The sequence below is a fragment of the Panthera uncia genome, chromosome D1 (genome assembly GCF_023721935.1).
Source record: "Panthera uncia isolate 11264 chromosome D1, Puncia_PCG_1.0, whole genome shotgun sequence".
Lineage (NCBI taxonomy): Eukaryota > Metazoa > Chordata > Mammalia > Carnivora > Felidae > Panthera > Panthera uncia.
The window spans coordinates 40530768-40546702 of record NC_064808.1 but is presented as its reverse complement, the minus strand read 5'-3'; the positions used below and the strand labels follow the sequence as shown (position 1 = coordinate 40546702).

Sequence of the window (15935 nt, the reverse complement as noted above, 5' to 3'; positions counted from 1 at the left end):
GAAAGCTGGAGGGAGCACACTGGCTCTTAAATGCTTCAGTGTGGCTGTAGGAGAATGAGAAAAGGATCTCATGGCAGAGAGTCTCCAAACATGGACACCGTCCATTCCTTCCCTTCTAGTACATGCATGCCACTCCACCCTTCAGGAGGCAGACTCTATTTCCCTCTCCTTTAATCTGACTAGCCTTGAGCCTTGCCATGCTCAAGAGAATGCGGAGAAAGTGACCTTATGCCATGCCAGTCCCAAACCTACTCTTCAAAAGGCCTGGAAGCTTTCTTGCCCTTGGAAGCCAGCTCAGATCCAAAGTCCAACTTCCCTGAGACCTTCTTGCTGTAACAAAGACCAAGCAGCCACTTGGAGAGACTGTGTGAAAAGATGGAGATGCTCAGCCAGCTCTCAGCTCATTAGCCATCCCAGCTAGGGTGCCAGGCAGTTGAGTGAAGAACCCCTCTTGGACATCCCATGCCTACAGTCACTTGGAGAAAATCTGCCCAGCTGAGTCCAATCCAGAATGTAGAATCAGGAGAAATAAGACATGGTCTGGGGCCAGTTTACTTACACACCAATAGAAAGAGGGGAATGTGTCCCTGAGGCAGGGGAGGAGTCATAAAGAATGCCTGAAGCAGCTTCTCCCGAGAGTGAACCAGAGCATGCACAGCCCTGCTTTGGGGCCCAGGAGTCACAAAATTAAGGAGCATAAGATCTCCCATTCATATATAGAATGTGGCCAGGGGTTGGCCAGAGAGAACTCTGTAGAGAGAATCACTCATCTGGCACTTTGGGGGTCTGCAGCCTGGAGAGGGAGCGGCAAGCTAGGCATCTCTCCTAGAGCACCTTGGGGTGCTGGCCTTGAGACCAAAAGGCATCAAGAAGCTGAAAATGGAAGTGCTCCGACCTGACAGGACTATTGTGAGCTCATGTTAGATATGTCTGGGGACTCTCTGAAATGACCCGGGAAGACCTGGGCAGAGGACCCCCACTGTGGGCAGAAGGGGGCAAAGGCCACAAAAGCTGTGTTGTTATGGTCATCAGGACCTCATGTGTGCCCACCTGTCTAGCACGGTCCTAGGAAACACAGGTACCAGCAAGAAGGCCTGAAAGTGATAGCCAAGAGGAATCTGGGGAGGGCTGGAATTCCCATGATTGTAGGCAAAGATACCGAAAGAACTGCTTACTACTGTGATTCTGACTCCGCAGGCTGCAGTCTTCTATGGCTGGGGATTTGGCAGGGACACTAAAAAAAGTTTTGCTGAGATGCCCAGACTCTACATTCTCTGGACATAGAACCCAATTTTCCAGCTCTTTCCAGAGACAATTTTGCCTCTGAACCTGGATTTGAGGTCTAGTAAGGAGGTGCTTTCTAGATCCAGGAGACCTCTAGAGGCAAACAGGGACTTGGACCAACAACAAGCCAGGGACTTAGTCAAAGGGGGCTGTGTGCCTTCAGTGGGCCAGGAGAGCCTTGCTATGTATAGGGAAAACGAGACTTTGAAGCTTCCAGGGCCCAGGACAAAAATGGCAAGAGGGACCACTGCTACAGCCCGCAAAACTAGCAAAATGTCCCAAGATATCAAGTCAGTTAAGGATTGAGATGCAGCTCAGGGCTCAGTGAGAAAGCATCTGTGACTGATTAGTGATGTCAACCCCAAGGACTGAGGACAATGGCAGCCTCATGTCTGACTCTGTGACCTCAGCCAAAGGACTGTGTCTCATTCCTTCTCGGTTCTAAAGCAGAGTGTGGGAGAAAGCTAGCAGCTGAGCAGTAAGGAGCCCCTTATTCATGAGGCCCAAACCCTCATTTATCAGGAGGAGCTTTTAGCAAATGCTTCCTAGCTCTCCATGTAAAAGTCTTTGAGAAGCTCAGCTGGGAAGCCTCTTCTCTGTCCCCTGAGCTGTCTCCAGTGAGCCCAAGAGAGGTCCTTTTTAGGGTGCTGCTCCAAAGCACAGCCCTTCCTGGGCTCATCCGCACCCTCCGACCATGACATGCACCCTCTGCTGTGCGGGCAGGTCCACCCCACATGTGCCCTGGCTCCAGCCTCATCTGCATTTAACATCCCTTGTTGGGCTGTGGCAGAGAATACTCAACAGACTCATATTAAAAATGCCCTTTAAAATTCAAAAGCTTTGAACTAAAGAAATATCTCGAGAAGTTTTCATGGAAAGTTCAGCTCCATGGGTTCAATTCACTACACTTAGATGCACCTTTTCAAATAATAGGGAAAAAATGTAACAGGGTCAGACCCAATCAATATGCTTGTTCAAACAGAATTGCAGGGACTGTGATGTGCACACATTTTGTACTCTGCCTTTGTACCCTGCCACTCGCTCTGAAGAAAGGTTTCTTTGCTCGGAGAGCAATGAAAGTGATAGCCTTTGGAGTGGAGGCGGCAAAGCAATGGCGTGTTTATGGGGCTGGGAGGGGCTGCCATTTTTCACAGCCCCCCAGCCTTGTCTCTTTGTTCTTTTCATAACGGCTTGAAACCCACATGGGCAAAGTCCCTCACGCGCCCCAGCGTCTGATGCTGAATCAGAAGCAGAGGGCTCCCAGAATTTGCCTACCATGTCTCAGAAATGTGATTTGTGGATTAGACAAATAATTTGCTGCTTCTTTCCCACCCTTGGTGCAAACACAAAAGGACTGCGGTTGGGGAAAAGGGGAAAACTTCCAAAGCCCAAAATGGGCTCTTATCTAGCTGAGCCAGGGGCCACATTCACCCCGCACCCCTGTCATCCCCAAACTGACTTAGGGCATATAGAGGCTTTCCTGGCCTTGGGCTGCAACCTATAATAGCCAGGAAAATCCTAAAGAACCCAGTTTAACTGAAGACCACAGCCCGGTGGGTAAAGCGAAGCAAACAGGCTAAGCAGAGTTTCTATTCTCACAGCCAGACACATAGGCAGGAAGAAAAGTGAATGATGGGGAGCAAACAAAAGGTTTTCAGCATCTATATCAGCCTGGGTACATCTACTTCACATGCACTCATAAATGTACGTACATCTCAGCTTCATCAGACTAGACCCCAAAGTGTTCTCATTGGTTCTTGCTAAAATTAGATAGACATCCTGGGCTCAGCCTGGGCCAGTTTAAAGTTACAACTCAGGAAAGGATGTCACAAACAGATGCAGGAGCAGCACACTCACACTGTCAATCACAATGCTCTCGTTTAAAACTCTGCTCAGGTCCTGTGGTCTTGTTAAGAAGCAAAGCTCAAATCATTTCCAGAGTGGTCCCCTCCTGGAGGGTCCCGGTGAGCACGCACTTGCACAAATGGCCCCATCTTACCTCAAATAATGAATCCTCTTGAGGGGGTTGAGAAGGGGCCAGGCCACGTAGCCTGCTGACACATGTTGTGGTTGGAGCATGCCTTTTCTAAACCACACGTGCTCTTCATGAAGTCTGAGTTGAAGGCCTGTCATGCCCTCTGTAGATGAAAGTTTGGTTCACAATTCTTAGAGAAGAGGCTACCCCTTCTCCTGGCTGAAGCTGGAGAGAACAGAGTCACCATGTTCACTCCTACACAGGATTATATGTGTGAGACAGAAACTGAGACCATCAACTGATGAGTGACTAAAGAAGATGTGGTATATATACACAATGGAATACTACTTGGCGATGAAAAGGAATGAAGTCTTGCCATTTGCAACAACATGGATGGAACTAGAGGGTATTATGCTAAGCGAAGTAAGTCAGTCAGAGAAAGACAGGTATCATATGATTTCACTCATATGTGGAATTTGAGGAACTCAATAGAGAAACATAGGGGAAGAGAAGGAAAAATGAGATAAAAACAGAGAGGGAGGCAAACCATAAGAGACCTTTAAATACAGAGAACAAACTGAGGGTTGCTGGAGGGAAGGTGGAGGGCGGATGGGTTAAATGGGTGATGGGCATTAAGGAGGGCACATTTCAGGATGAGCACTGGGTGTTATACATAAGAGATGAATCACTGGGTTCTACTCCTGAAGCCAAGGCTACACTGTATGTTAATTAACTTGATTAAAAAAAAAAAAAGTGTCTATGTCTACAGACAGCCACCCTGTGTGTATTGGCTCCTGTACTTTTTTTTTTTTAACTTTTGCACTCAGTTATTGAGGAATCTCCACTCTCCCGACCACCTCCCCCTCCCCTGCCCAACCTCTTTCCTCTGTTATGGGGATATCTCTAAGTAATGCTCAAAACCAGAGTATTTTTTATTTTAAAATTCAAAAAGAGATCAGCAGCTAAAAAGCAGCAGTGTCCTCTGTTCAGAGGGCTTTGGAATCTATTTTCCCCAGTTTAAATAGTTGGAAAGTCACTCTAAACCTTGGGTGCTCTTCTTTGGCAATAGAGAAAAACTGCCATAACAGCAAACTTGGAAACACACACATCCCTAAACTGAACTGGCCCCTTGGCTTCTGTTTTAAGCCTACATCACAAGTCAGAACGAATTAAATACAAATCCAGTTTGCAATGGTCCGTCACTAACCCGCCTCACTGGAAGGAGCTGGAGGCGTGTGGTTTGGAAAGGGGCCCATGGCGTCGCTCCTGCTATCTTGGATTGCCAAACCAACCCCACATGGGAGTCCACAGCCCTGCAGCCCCTCGACCAGGGTTGGGTGGAAGGCCACTGTGAGCAGCTGCTGAAGCCCAGCCAAGGGCCCCAAACACAGGCCTTCTTCCCCCCGGGGCCTCCAAAGTCAATCAAGTGTCAAGGAACTGTCAGCAGGAGAAACTTTTCATAGGTCACACAAGCAGGATCGAGAGCTGACACTGGGGATTTTCCAAAGAAATGGAAAAAAACTAACACAGGCCACCCATGAGAATATATAGCCAGCAAGAAGCAGGAAGCATATCGGGTTAATATTTTAATCTGTTCATCGCCATTTTTTTTTTGCAAACCATTACACCTTTATTTAAATTAACTTTTTTCTTGCAAAATATTAATTTCATTTTTCCAACAAAATCTTATAAAGGCAAAAATAAAATCTTATTTTGGCAAATGTCACGAAGTTGATACTGGCAGCATATGGAGTTAGTTAAAAATAGACGGCAATTTCTAAATATAGTTAAGATTTTTTTTTTTCTGACCACAGTCAAAGACAAATTTTCATTTAAAGTGTGGCCCCACCCAATGGAGTTTTTTTTTTTTCCTTTAAACATCATTTTCTGTATGCAGAATATCATGAGCTCATGATTTAAATAAAGGGCCACAAACACTGTGCCTGGCTTGGCACAGCCTCACTAGAGGCTGGAAGTCAAGTCAAAGTCCTGCTGCTGGCCTTCAGGGATGGTGGGGGCACACTGCCTGCCCTCTGGCCACCAGACCCACGTCCTGGGGAAGCTGATCTAGGTTCTCCAGGGAAGGCAACAAAGCCCTATCACAGCCCAGCGTGGAGTCAGGGAGTTTTAGGTAGACGCCACCCAGTGTGAAGTTTATTGCTTATGATACAATAAAAGGTGCTTCCTCTCACCTTTTCTGTATTTCAAGGTGTGTGTGTGTGTGTGTGTGTGTGTGTGTGTGTGTGTATATATATATATATATATATATATATATAAATTTTTGTTTTTAATTAAAGCAAACTGTTCTGTTTTTCCCAAGAAGAGCCCTTTGCTGAGAGAACCCATGGACAGGTCTGGAACCAAACCTCTTGAATACACTATTGCCCCTAAACCAAACCCAAGGGCCAAGGTATGGACTTGGGCTCCACATGCCACCCTGGTGGAATCTCCTCCTCCAGAGCTGGTCACCAGGCCAGGTCAGGGGCAGCTGACCTCTGCAGCTAAGGGCCCCTCTTCCCCCAGATAACATGCCAACAAGCCTAACACTGGGCTCCCCTGGAAGCACATTTCAAATGCAACCTTCACCTGAGTTCACTGGATACTGGACTGGCCTCTGCCCGCCCGCCCTTCTCCCCTACCCATACCTACCACCCAAATGGTACCTGAATCTGTATGTGCAGCTCCAAAATCCTGCATCCTCACCTTTCCAGCCACTCAGCCCTTGAGGTGAACATTAGAAAATATATTCTGATTCTAAAATACAGCATCAGTATTTTACAGTGTGTATCAAAAGTGCCTTTGTCATATGTAAAAAGGAGTCTGAACTAGTTGGTGGGGGGGCGGGGGTGGTGGTGGTGGTTAGGACCCAGCCCTATAGTGAAGTTGTGGCTGCTCCTTCCTCCAGCCAGAACCCCTGCTGAGCTGGAAGGGGTTTCCTTGGGGGAAGGAAGATCAGTCTTCTCGGAGGAAACTGGTTCCACTGGGCCCCTGGCTTCAGACTTCTCCTTTGCACGTTGGGTCACGGGTCAGTCACTGCCTGGGCTGGCAAAAAGCACACGAGACAGTGAGAGCCTGGCAGGATCCCAGCCCACATCTGAGGAGCAGGCAGTGGCATGTCTGCACACACACATGACAGGGAATGGCAGGCTAACAAGACAGAGCAGCAAGAGCAGGGGGCTGGGGCAATGCGGCCGCCGCTGGGGGACCCTCAACTTCTAGGATTCATGGGCACTTGGCCTCACCCTCTCTCTACCCTTATCACTTCTAGAAGGATTGCCGGATGCATAGTGACCCCTGATCTGACAGGGCAAAAGGCCCGAGTAAAGAAAACCTTGGGGTCCAGTTCTGGCCCTGCCCTTCATTCACTGAGGGACTCTGTAATGCTCTCAGCCTCCATAGGTCTTGTTTTTTTAACCTAAAAACAGAGTGGTTATACCCACCTCCTAATGAGGATTTATCCTAACACGAAGGTAAACACAAATGTGGATGCACTCCGAAAAAAGTGTTAAAGGCCTATCTCACAACGACAGGGGTGTCAAAAGCCAGGAGGAACAGAGCTTTTCCCCTGCCTCTCTGTGGCCTGGGGTGGTGTCACCAAACTCAGATCTCCAGGAGAAATCTACACACCCTACTGTGTCCCCAACAGGTCCCTGTGGCCTTTACAAAGGACATGGCTGAAGTATTTTCCTGTGGTTCTTCAGTCACGGGGTCTCCAATGCATACTTCCCAGGAACCTGGCCCAAGTAGACCAATCTCTTCCTTCCACCCTCAGGCTGGTGGGGCACCCAGGCTGGGGGACACCTGCTGAAAATCACAACCCCAACCCAATGCACACACTCTCCATCCCTCCCTTCTCCAGACACCTAGAGCGCCTTGAGGTAGCCCAGATGAGTCCATGGTGATGGAAAACAAAGGCTCTGAACTTGCACTTCAAACTCTGGCTCTGACACTTACAGCTTCAACTCCTTGGGCAAGTCCCTCAAGGTCTCTGAGCTTTATTTCCTCATCTACAAAATGGGGGTGAGTATCTTTACAGGGTGGTTGTGAGGATCGAAGGAGACGCTTAGCACAATGCCTGGCACATAGCAGGTACTCAACAGGTACTAACTGTAAGTACATACAAAGGAAAGAGAGGGAAAACCCTACAAAATGCCAGCGATATAGAACGTCAGGAAGGGGACTGCAGAGACTTCTGGTTGGACCCTCCCCTGTCCAGGTCAGGCAACTGGCCTCCGGCCACAAACTCACCATAAGACTGAACCAGACTCTGGGGCCTCTGGGCTCCCAGTCCGGTGCCCCTTCCCAAAATCTCTCCCTGCCTCTCGTCACTAAATGCTCTCATGGGCAGGACCCAGAAAGAGTGGTGCCAGAACATTCTGAATAGCGGAGGGCCAACTTCACATTACCCTGGGTGGCCTCCCCATGAAGCTTCTCTTCTTCTCCCTTTCCTGAAGTGATGAAAAGGGCAGTCGTAGTCCTTGCCCTGACACCAGAGTGAGAACCCATCTCCTCACTGGGTCCCAGTTTCCTCATCTGTAAACCTGGATTTTTTTCTAGTCTTCTAATTCTTCTAATTCTTCTAATTCTCCGGCCAAAGCCCTGAAAGGCCGAGCGAGACTAACGCTTCCCTTCCAACACCCCCAATCTCAAGCTGCAGCCTGGCCTACACTGAGCCCTTGGGGCACTGGGCTCCCTGCAGAAAAGAGAGCTGCGTGGAAGGGGTACAGTTCTGGCTTCTATTTCAGGGAGGCAGGGGGCTTGGATCACATACTCTTAACTGAGGTGAATCCACTGAGAATGGAGTTCTTAAAAACTATCCACCCCCACCCACCTGCCAGTCCATGTCAGTCTCCCCAGCGGCCGCCTTGCCAGCAGAAGGAAGTGTCAGCAGACGGCACTGTAATCAGCTCAGCAGCAGAGAGAGCAGGGAGAGCATGCTCGATGCTAGGGGAGTGGCAGGCCAGGCAGGGCTCTTACTTGGAAGGTGTTAGACAAAGGTGTAGTGGAGTCCGTTGCTTAAGGGGGGGTAAGGTGGCACCGTCCTGGAGGACAGGGGGGCTTTAGGCGGGAGGAGGGCCAGCTGCTGCGCTAGACAGGCACACAGGAATTAAGCGGGGCGTTAGGCTCCTTGTCTGCTCCTGCAGCAACAGACGCCCCACACATGGCGGGGCTAGAGTAGCGTGGGCCACACCACCCACCACTAAGGGCCTGGGTGGTATGCCCCGGGGCCTGTGGGGGCCTGGCTGGGACTGGCCTGCAGTTCCCAGATATGCTTCTGAGCTGGAGAGAGGGAGCAAGAGTATGGAAAGGCTGTGGCCAAGGTGGCCACTTGGTGCGGAGGTGAGGGAAGCCCTGCTAATTGCCTGCAGGGTGTGTGGGCATGCTTGCCTGCCCGCAGTGAGGAAGCAGAGATCCAGGTGGGTAGGGCAAGCACAGGCCAGACAGGAGGGCACCTTATGGTGGTTTGGGGGAGACTTTCCATGCTAGACCCTTCAACATGGAGAGGAGTCAAAATTACTAAGATGGGCCACAGGGAGCTCCCAGGATCATTTGGAGGAGGGGTCTAGGTGAGTCATCTACTGTCTCCCCAGCCACAGATGCCTCACTAACCACCTCTCAGCCCATTGAGCAGGTCTTCAAGGGAGAGAAGACAGCAGGGAATTCAGGGACTCTGCAGGATCAGAGCATGGGGGTGGGGGAGATGGAGAATAGGTCTCCCCTTGTCCAAGGTCACTCCCATGGCTTCTTCAGGTGCTGTTTAATCTCTGGTCCCCAGACCAGGCTCCCAGGGCCAGTCACCTCAGGGCCCAGCAGCCGCTGGGCTTCTGGACCCGCTGGCCAGGGTTGGAGGGCTGGTGTGTGTGTGTGTGTGTGGGGGGGGTGTATTGTGACACCGCTTCACGCTCTATGATCACTCCTTCCCCACTTAGCCAAGACACACAGTGGCCTCTGCATCTGGGGACAAATCTTACTAAGTGAACCGGGAGGGCACACATGGGGAGGGGAGATATGGGTGGAGGGAGAAGCCATGAGCCTCTTTCCTGGCTGAGAGAGAAAGCCTTTTACACACACAGACACGCACATGTGTGCATGTGCACACACACACCTTCCCATCCCACCGTGTTTTTTCCCCACCGGCCAGCAAAGTCCACTTCCCAAGTCCTGGTCACTGGCATAGGCCACCCTGATAAAGTAGACAGTGGCTTTGATTTGGGGAACAAAGCAGGGGCTTCCTTTGCCTCACCCCAGCAAGAAATTCAAGCACCACTGCTTTCCTGCCCCTTTGTGAGGCCAGAAACCTTAGCCTTGGGCCCCCTGGCTCAGGGGCCTGAAAAACCTGTTTTTAACCCACATTTGCAGAGAAAGCTGAATAGCAGCACCACTCCCAGATTTAAGAATGAGCTAAAGACATCCTCTCCTGGGCCTCTTTCCTCTGACCCTCCTGAGCTCTGGTTCTCTCTACCACCTGTGCTGCCCCATCTCACCTCCCAAGCCCTGAAGGACAGGAGAACATTCCAACTGGCTCTCAACTACCAAGCCTGACACCTGGTTTTCTGCAGACTCCCTGACAAGCCATGCTGGACTCTGAGCCCAGGAAGCAGTGAGGGGGAGCCGGACTTGGAGGCTGGCATCCATGGCCTCACCTGCCACCTGCTTGCTGCGCTGGGAGGCCTCGGAGGCCAGAGCGTAGGAGATGTTGATGATGCGCTCCTGCTCCTGCAGCTGTGAGTCCAGGTCGGCCACGCTGTTCCGGTCCTGGCCTGATGTCGGCTGCAGGTTGCACATGCTGCAGGAGGGCCAGAAAGCAAGCTATGGGCCCCCACCATCCCTGGCATCTGCCACAGGAGAGGAGGGTCTCCCTGGCCTGGAGACTCTCACCCTTTGAGGGGGCATCAGATAAACACAGAGTACTTTCTCTCCAGACAAACGTATATGTGCTTCTCCCAAACACCCCGTCACAGCTTTGTCCCTCCTTTGGGGGGATCATGGACCTTAAGAAGAGTTACAGCACTGGGTTCCTATTAAATCCTGAAGTGAAAAGGCTAAGCTAGCTCTGAAAGAGAGGCTATCAAATACCAGGTTTACGTTTCTGAAGCTCCAGGGGCTGAGGGGACAGGAAAGCCTTCTGTCCTGGCCTCCAGGAAAGTAGGCAATGCATCTGGCACCTCAGAACCAGGTTGGCTCTGGTCTAGGGATCTATCTGTGTGAGGAACTGAAGTGTCCACCTCACTGTCACACTTGGCTCCACTTCCTACCTTTGCCAACATCACAAGACATAGATGTGGGGGCAAAGTGCCAGGATGGCCCTCTATTGAGGATTTCAGGACTTCCCAGACGACCTAGCAAGCTTCCTCACAGATCCACCGGTGCCGTGCTGAGAGCCAGCCTGCCCTTCGCAATAAACAGGGCTTACCTGAGTCAGAGGCCTGGCAAAACACGCACCCTAGTTAGCCTGGCCCAGGGCCCCTGCAGTTGAGACACCCCTGGGGTCGGCCTAGCAGGCTGTCAGGACTCGGGCATCGTAAGAGCTGACCTGGAGCGAGCAAGGATGTTGCGGATCTTCTCGGCTTTGCGATACCGCGCCTGCAGCTCCTCAAGGCTGGGCGGCTCCTCAGGGTCCAGCTCCACGTAACGCTCGGGGATGGAGACCTTCTCTGGTTTGGACAGCTGAGGAAAGGACCGGGCAGTGGTGGTGGGGGTCTCAGATATCGGGTTTGGGACTTGCTCCTCTTGCCCTGTCCCCTAGCTCAAGGAGGAACATGGAGCCCACAGAGTTAAGCAACTTGCTGAGATCAACAACAGTCCACTGTGGAGTCGGGATCTGAACCTGGATCTGACTCCAAAGCCTGTGTTCTTTCTACCACACCAGACAACCTCCTACAGGCCAAGGGAAGGGAAGGGGAAGGCAAAACAGCTAGACTAGAAGCGCTCCAGATTTAAAAATGATCATTCTCAATGCCGCCTTCAATATGAGCTGATCCCTGCCTACCTCCACAGCCACACTGATCCACCGTGCGGCCTCTTCCCCTGCTCTTTCCTCTGCGTGGGATGCTCTTCCATTTGCTCCATGCTTTCTGACCTTTTGGACCTCACCTCCAGAAGTCTCCCCTGTTCTTCACCCCGGCCCCTGATGCCCCCTCCTGTTTTCTGTTTCTCTCTCTGCTGTCTAGTGCAAGGAACTGGCACCCTGCAGCCCTTCAGCAAATACTCCTTGGATGGGTGGATGGATTGATGGATGAAAAAAAGTGATAATGCTTTCTGCACCTACAAAAGCTCCTCTGATCTAGACAGGAGGCAGCCATGTGGTGTCTACTGCTTGTGAGAGGAAAATGTCCCCCAACTCCCTCCCACCGGTCTCTTACATGAAACCAGCAGCAACCTCAGCCTGGTGAAACCTTGCTTAGACTAAGAATGCTAAAGGCAACTTTTGCATCCCAGGGAATTTCTTCCTCCTCGAACTACAAAGGGACACTAAAATGGGGTTGGTTGAAGCTTCTAAAAAGCTAAATCCAATCCCAGGGTAAATCTGGACTTGAATTAAAACCCATGCAGACCTTTCATTCTGGTGAAAGACGGTAAGAAATAAGCTCTTCTCTGTTATTTCCAATGAGGACAGATCCAGAGGAAGGAAGTAGATTACATTGTAGCAGGAGGGATTTAGGTTAGAGATAAGAAAGGACTTTTTCCCCTGGCTGGCAGGCCAATTAGGACACCATGAAGCATACTTCCGTTGCCAAAGCAACATGCAGAAGCTTCTTGTGTGAATCTGAGAAAGCACAGACCTTTGGCTGTTTCAGAGGTGCCAAAGGGAAAAGCTCTGAGGGCAGGGGACTGGCTTCATTAATCCCTGGAGCTCCAGCTGATCCCAGAACTCAGCAACTCCACAGGTGTCAATTTGTCCATACCCTGCTAAATCTGTCTTTCATGTGGGGAGAACATTTCCTCTTGTACAGTTTCAGTGCAGGCCAAGTCTTCATACAAATATTCGTGGGGTATCTGTGGGCCACTGTGCACTTCATTCAACAGAACTGTCATTCAGGAAATATTTACAGAGCACCTACTATGTGCCAGGCCCTGTGCTAGGTACTAAGTGCACAGAGGTGAACCAAATAGCCATAGACACCATTCTACAGAGCTTACAAATGGCACAATATAGGCCACAGAAGACCGCCCCATGTCTTGAAGACCCTGAGTCTGTCACCCTCTGATTCCTTGCTCTTTCCTTGGGTAAGAGATAGTCCTGACTTATAGAAGACCCAGGGGTTTCTTGCTTTCCTAGGCCTGGCCAGTCATGATGCATTTGTGCCACCAGAGGGCAATAGAAGAACTCAGACCAAAGCTATGCAGGTCTCCTAAGCTCTGCCATGGCTGGAAATTTCACTTGTGATTTTCAGACCTGCTCGCCTCCCACCCCCGACCCACACACCAAGTCTAATTGCTCAAGTTGGCCAAACTGGCCAGTCGCAAGGCCAACTCCTAGTTTTCCAGGAAACATTTCCCAACAATAACAACTACCTCATCACATGCCTACTATGTGCCAGGCCCTGTGCTCACAGCTTTCTGACCGTTGCTAATCCTCCAGGTAACATGCTGAGTCACTTTATTCCTCACCACAACCCATTTCATCGTTGAGGAAGCTGAGGCCCAGAGAAGTTAAATGACTTGCTGTAAAGTATAGAGAGAGACAGATTTTGAATCTGCATCATCAAAATACCTGGCTCCTTTTATTGCCTCGAGCTGCTATTCATACATTCTCCTGACCACTCTGAAGCTGAACCCCTGTCCCCATTCAGGACAACACCCCCCAGTGCCACTGGAAGGGTTGGTGAGGCTGAGAGCCCAAAGGCCAGTTCTCCTGGGGGAACATAAAGGAAGCCCCTGCCCTCACCTCTCTGCTGATGTCCAAGTCATAGTCTTGAGGTTCCAGGTCCAACTCAGTGACTGGCATGGCCTGTACTTTCAACCAGCCATTCTCCTCCTTGTCCTTTCTTTCCCCTTGCATGGCCCGTTCCAGCAACTGCAGGTCAAAGTCCTGCTCACGCTTCCACTGGCAACAGAACAAGAAGGTTAAATGTAGTCACTTCCTGACTGCTAAAAGAGCCATGCTTGTGCCCTTTTGGATGGGGCCTGCAGGCATTGGGGTCCTTGGGAAGAGGGCCTGTGACCCATTATGGAAAAGCTGTGTGACCATGGACGCCTTGCTGGGTGCTATAACCCTGTGTAATGGAGAATGAGGCCTCTACCCCTTTTATATGGCCTGATTCCAGACTGCTGATTTCTCTCTGATCTGGGCCCCCAGAAAATTCACACATGTACCTCCAGGGCCCAGTTCTAAGACCCATGGCTTTAGACCCATAATGGTCTCCAGGGATACAGGAGGCTTCCAGGTCCAAGAAGGTGACCCCAAAACAGAACTTGGGATACAGCTCCAGAGAAGGGACTGCCCCTTCTGCTGCCACATAGCTTGTGGAAGGCTTTCTGGTTCAGCAGCCAGAAATGATGGAAAAACAAGCCCTGTGAGGCCCTGGTAAGCGAGTAGAATAGCCAAGACCCTCTCTAACAGGTACTCCCAAGAGGATACACTTAGGGGTGGAGGATATCGCACCCTCAGCAGGGCCAGGAAGGTCCAAGCAGGAATAGCTAAACTGCTATTTACCCAGGCATCTATTTGGGGCAGATATTTTAAGTTAAAAAAAAACAAAAAACTATGTAAAACTGAAATGTTAAATCAAATGCAACATATCCAAGGCTATTCCTCAGTATCAACTATGTAACAAATCATCTCTTCAGAGGGAAAACTAAACTGGCCATTTTAAGATTCAAGCACAACTACGCAACTCTGCAGGAGCCTTTCAAATCATCCCTGCGGCCTACACACTGCCTTTGACCCTGAGCAGGTTGTTGAGAGGAGGAAACAGGTTCAAAGGCTCTTTTTTTCTTGAGCAGACACCAAGCACATGCTTCTCCATCCCAGGTCACCTCCTCCCTCCCACCCTATACATCTCACAGAGCCCCAAATGGTCATGATTATCTTTAATGCCTCCCTCAAGTCCTCCCCAAAGCCCCAAACCCATTGCTATACCAGCACATTTCACCCATTCATGCACAAGCTCTCAATATGGACTCCAAGCCAGTGTACTTGCTCTTAGGTGATGATTTCCAATTACAGTATGAAAGGATTAGGCATTTGAAGTTTCAAGGATGAAAAATTAATTTAATGATTCACAAAGAAAATTCACATTTTCTTACACGCTCACAAGTGCCCCAAATAGAGACAAGTCCTCATTTAAACCCAGCCTGATTGTTTCCACAAACAGAAAAAGTTCACTGAAGTTCACAGAAAAAGTTCACTAGATTCTATGATGTATCCTGGGGAAGAACCACGCCAATCCATTATCATTAAGCAACACGTTTATTGGCGTTGATGCAGAGACTTACACAAGTCTTTTTTAAGAGAAAAATTACAAGATATTCAAGTTACGATTTTTAGATAATCTTTCTACATTTGAGACATCAGGTTGTAAAAGGTCAGTGTTACCCCCAAATGACATTTGCTTATAAAGTTTAAAAGTTACCGGCTTTGCAGCTTTTGAAGCTAGGAGTGTCCTGGGTCTTACCCCTTTGGTGTCTGTGCTAACAGCTGCAGAGAGGTCCTCTGAATACAGAACATAATATATCTCGCCATCCATTCAAACTATTAAATACTAGAAACACAGAAAGTTTTCCATAAGAAATTGTGCGATAGGACTGGAGGAATTAAAACTGAACCACCTTAGGATTGGTAGAATTTATTTAATCGTGTGATCTCTGAAGTCTGTGTCTGCTGTCCAGGTGTAAGGCATGGACTTGGATAAATTCATAATGCCCAGACCTCTGCCCATGATCATGGCCCTCAGGCAGCGGGGTTGGCTCAGCCTTACGGGGCAGCTTTTGGGTTAAGTGAATTATGAGTCAGTAGGCCTACATAAAGGGGGCAGCAGAAAGGTGAGTGACACATGGGAGTGCTAGCTAGGCTATGGAGACAAGAGCTGCTATTACAAGCCTGGTAACAAAGAGCACAGGCCAGTTAGAGAATGTTCAATGCAAATTAGAAGCTTCTGTAAACACAATCAGGCAGGATTAGAGAGGCAATGAGCGGTAACACTAAAAGCAAAAGAGCTTGTGCAATGAATTAGGGAAAGAACAGTCTGGCTAGAGGTCTAGGGAAACACGTGATTTCAAACAACAGGGAAAAGTCAAATGGAATGTTTCCCAAAAGGACTGAAGGGGACTGAGGGCAGGGTGCAGTTCCTGGAAGCACCACCAGGAGGCAGCACAGAGTCCCCAGCTCTCTAGGGACACCATGAGGCCTGCCAGCACCACAAGCTGTGGGAGACCACGTGCTCTCAGGGTTGTGGAGCACCACCCTGTGCTCAGATGCTCCACAGGGCATCACTTAGAGGTTTGGGAGGCAAGTTGGCTTGGGCTCCCCCTCATCAAATCGTATCATCATCTTCCTCCTCCATTCCTGAACTCTGTACACCCAAGTCCTTGATTGAGCTGAGACTCCAAATGCTACCATGGCCTCTCTCAAGCTCGGCTTGGAGAACAAACTTGGGACATTTTCTCTGGTTCCCAGGCTCCTGCCGTGACATCCTCACTCCTTCTCTGATTCTGGATCACCCTCTGACCAGGT

The 15935-nt window shown here is 49.9% G+C and overlaps 1 protein-coding gene across 1 annotated transcript in view; it reads right to left on the bottom strand.

Moving 5' to 3' along the window:
- Positions 1 to 4067: 4067 nt before the first annotated feature.
- Positions 4068 to 15935, bottom strand: part of PLEKHA7 (pleckstrin homology domain containing A7) — a gene marked incomplete at its 5' end in the record, with an annotated part of 92377 nt that continues 80509 nt past the window's right edge. The window contains 4 exons of the mRNA XM_049639980.1: positions 4068 to 6301; positions 9904 to 10046; positions 10794 to 10927; positions 13149 to 13307. Of these exons, the coding sequence (XP_049495937.1) occupies positions 6279 to 6301; positions 9904 to 10046; positions 10794 to 10927; positions 13149 to 13307 (459 nt within the window). The remainder of the gene's footprint in view (positions 6302 to 9903; positions 10047 to 10793; positions 10928 to 13148; positions 13308 to 15935) is intronic.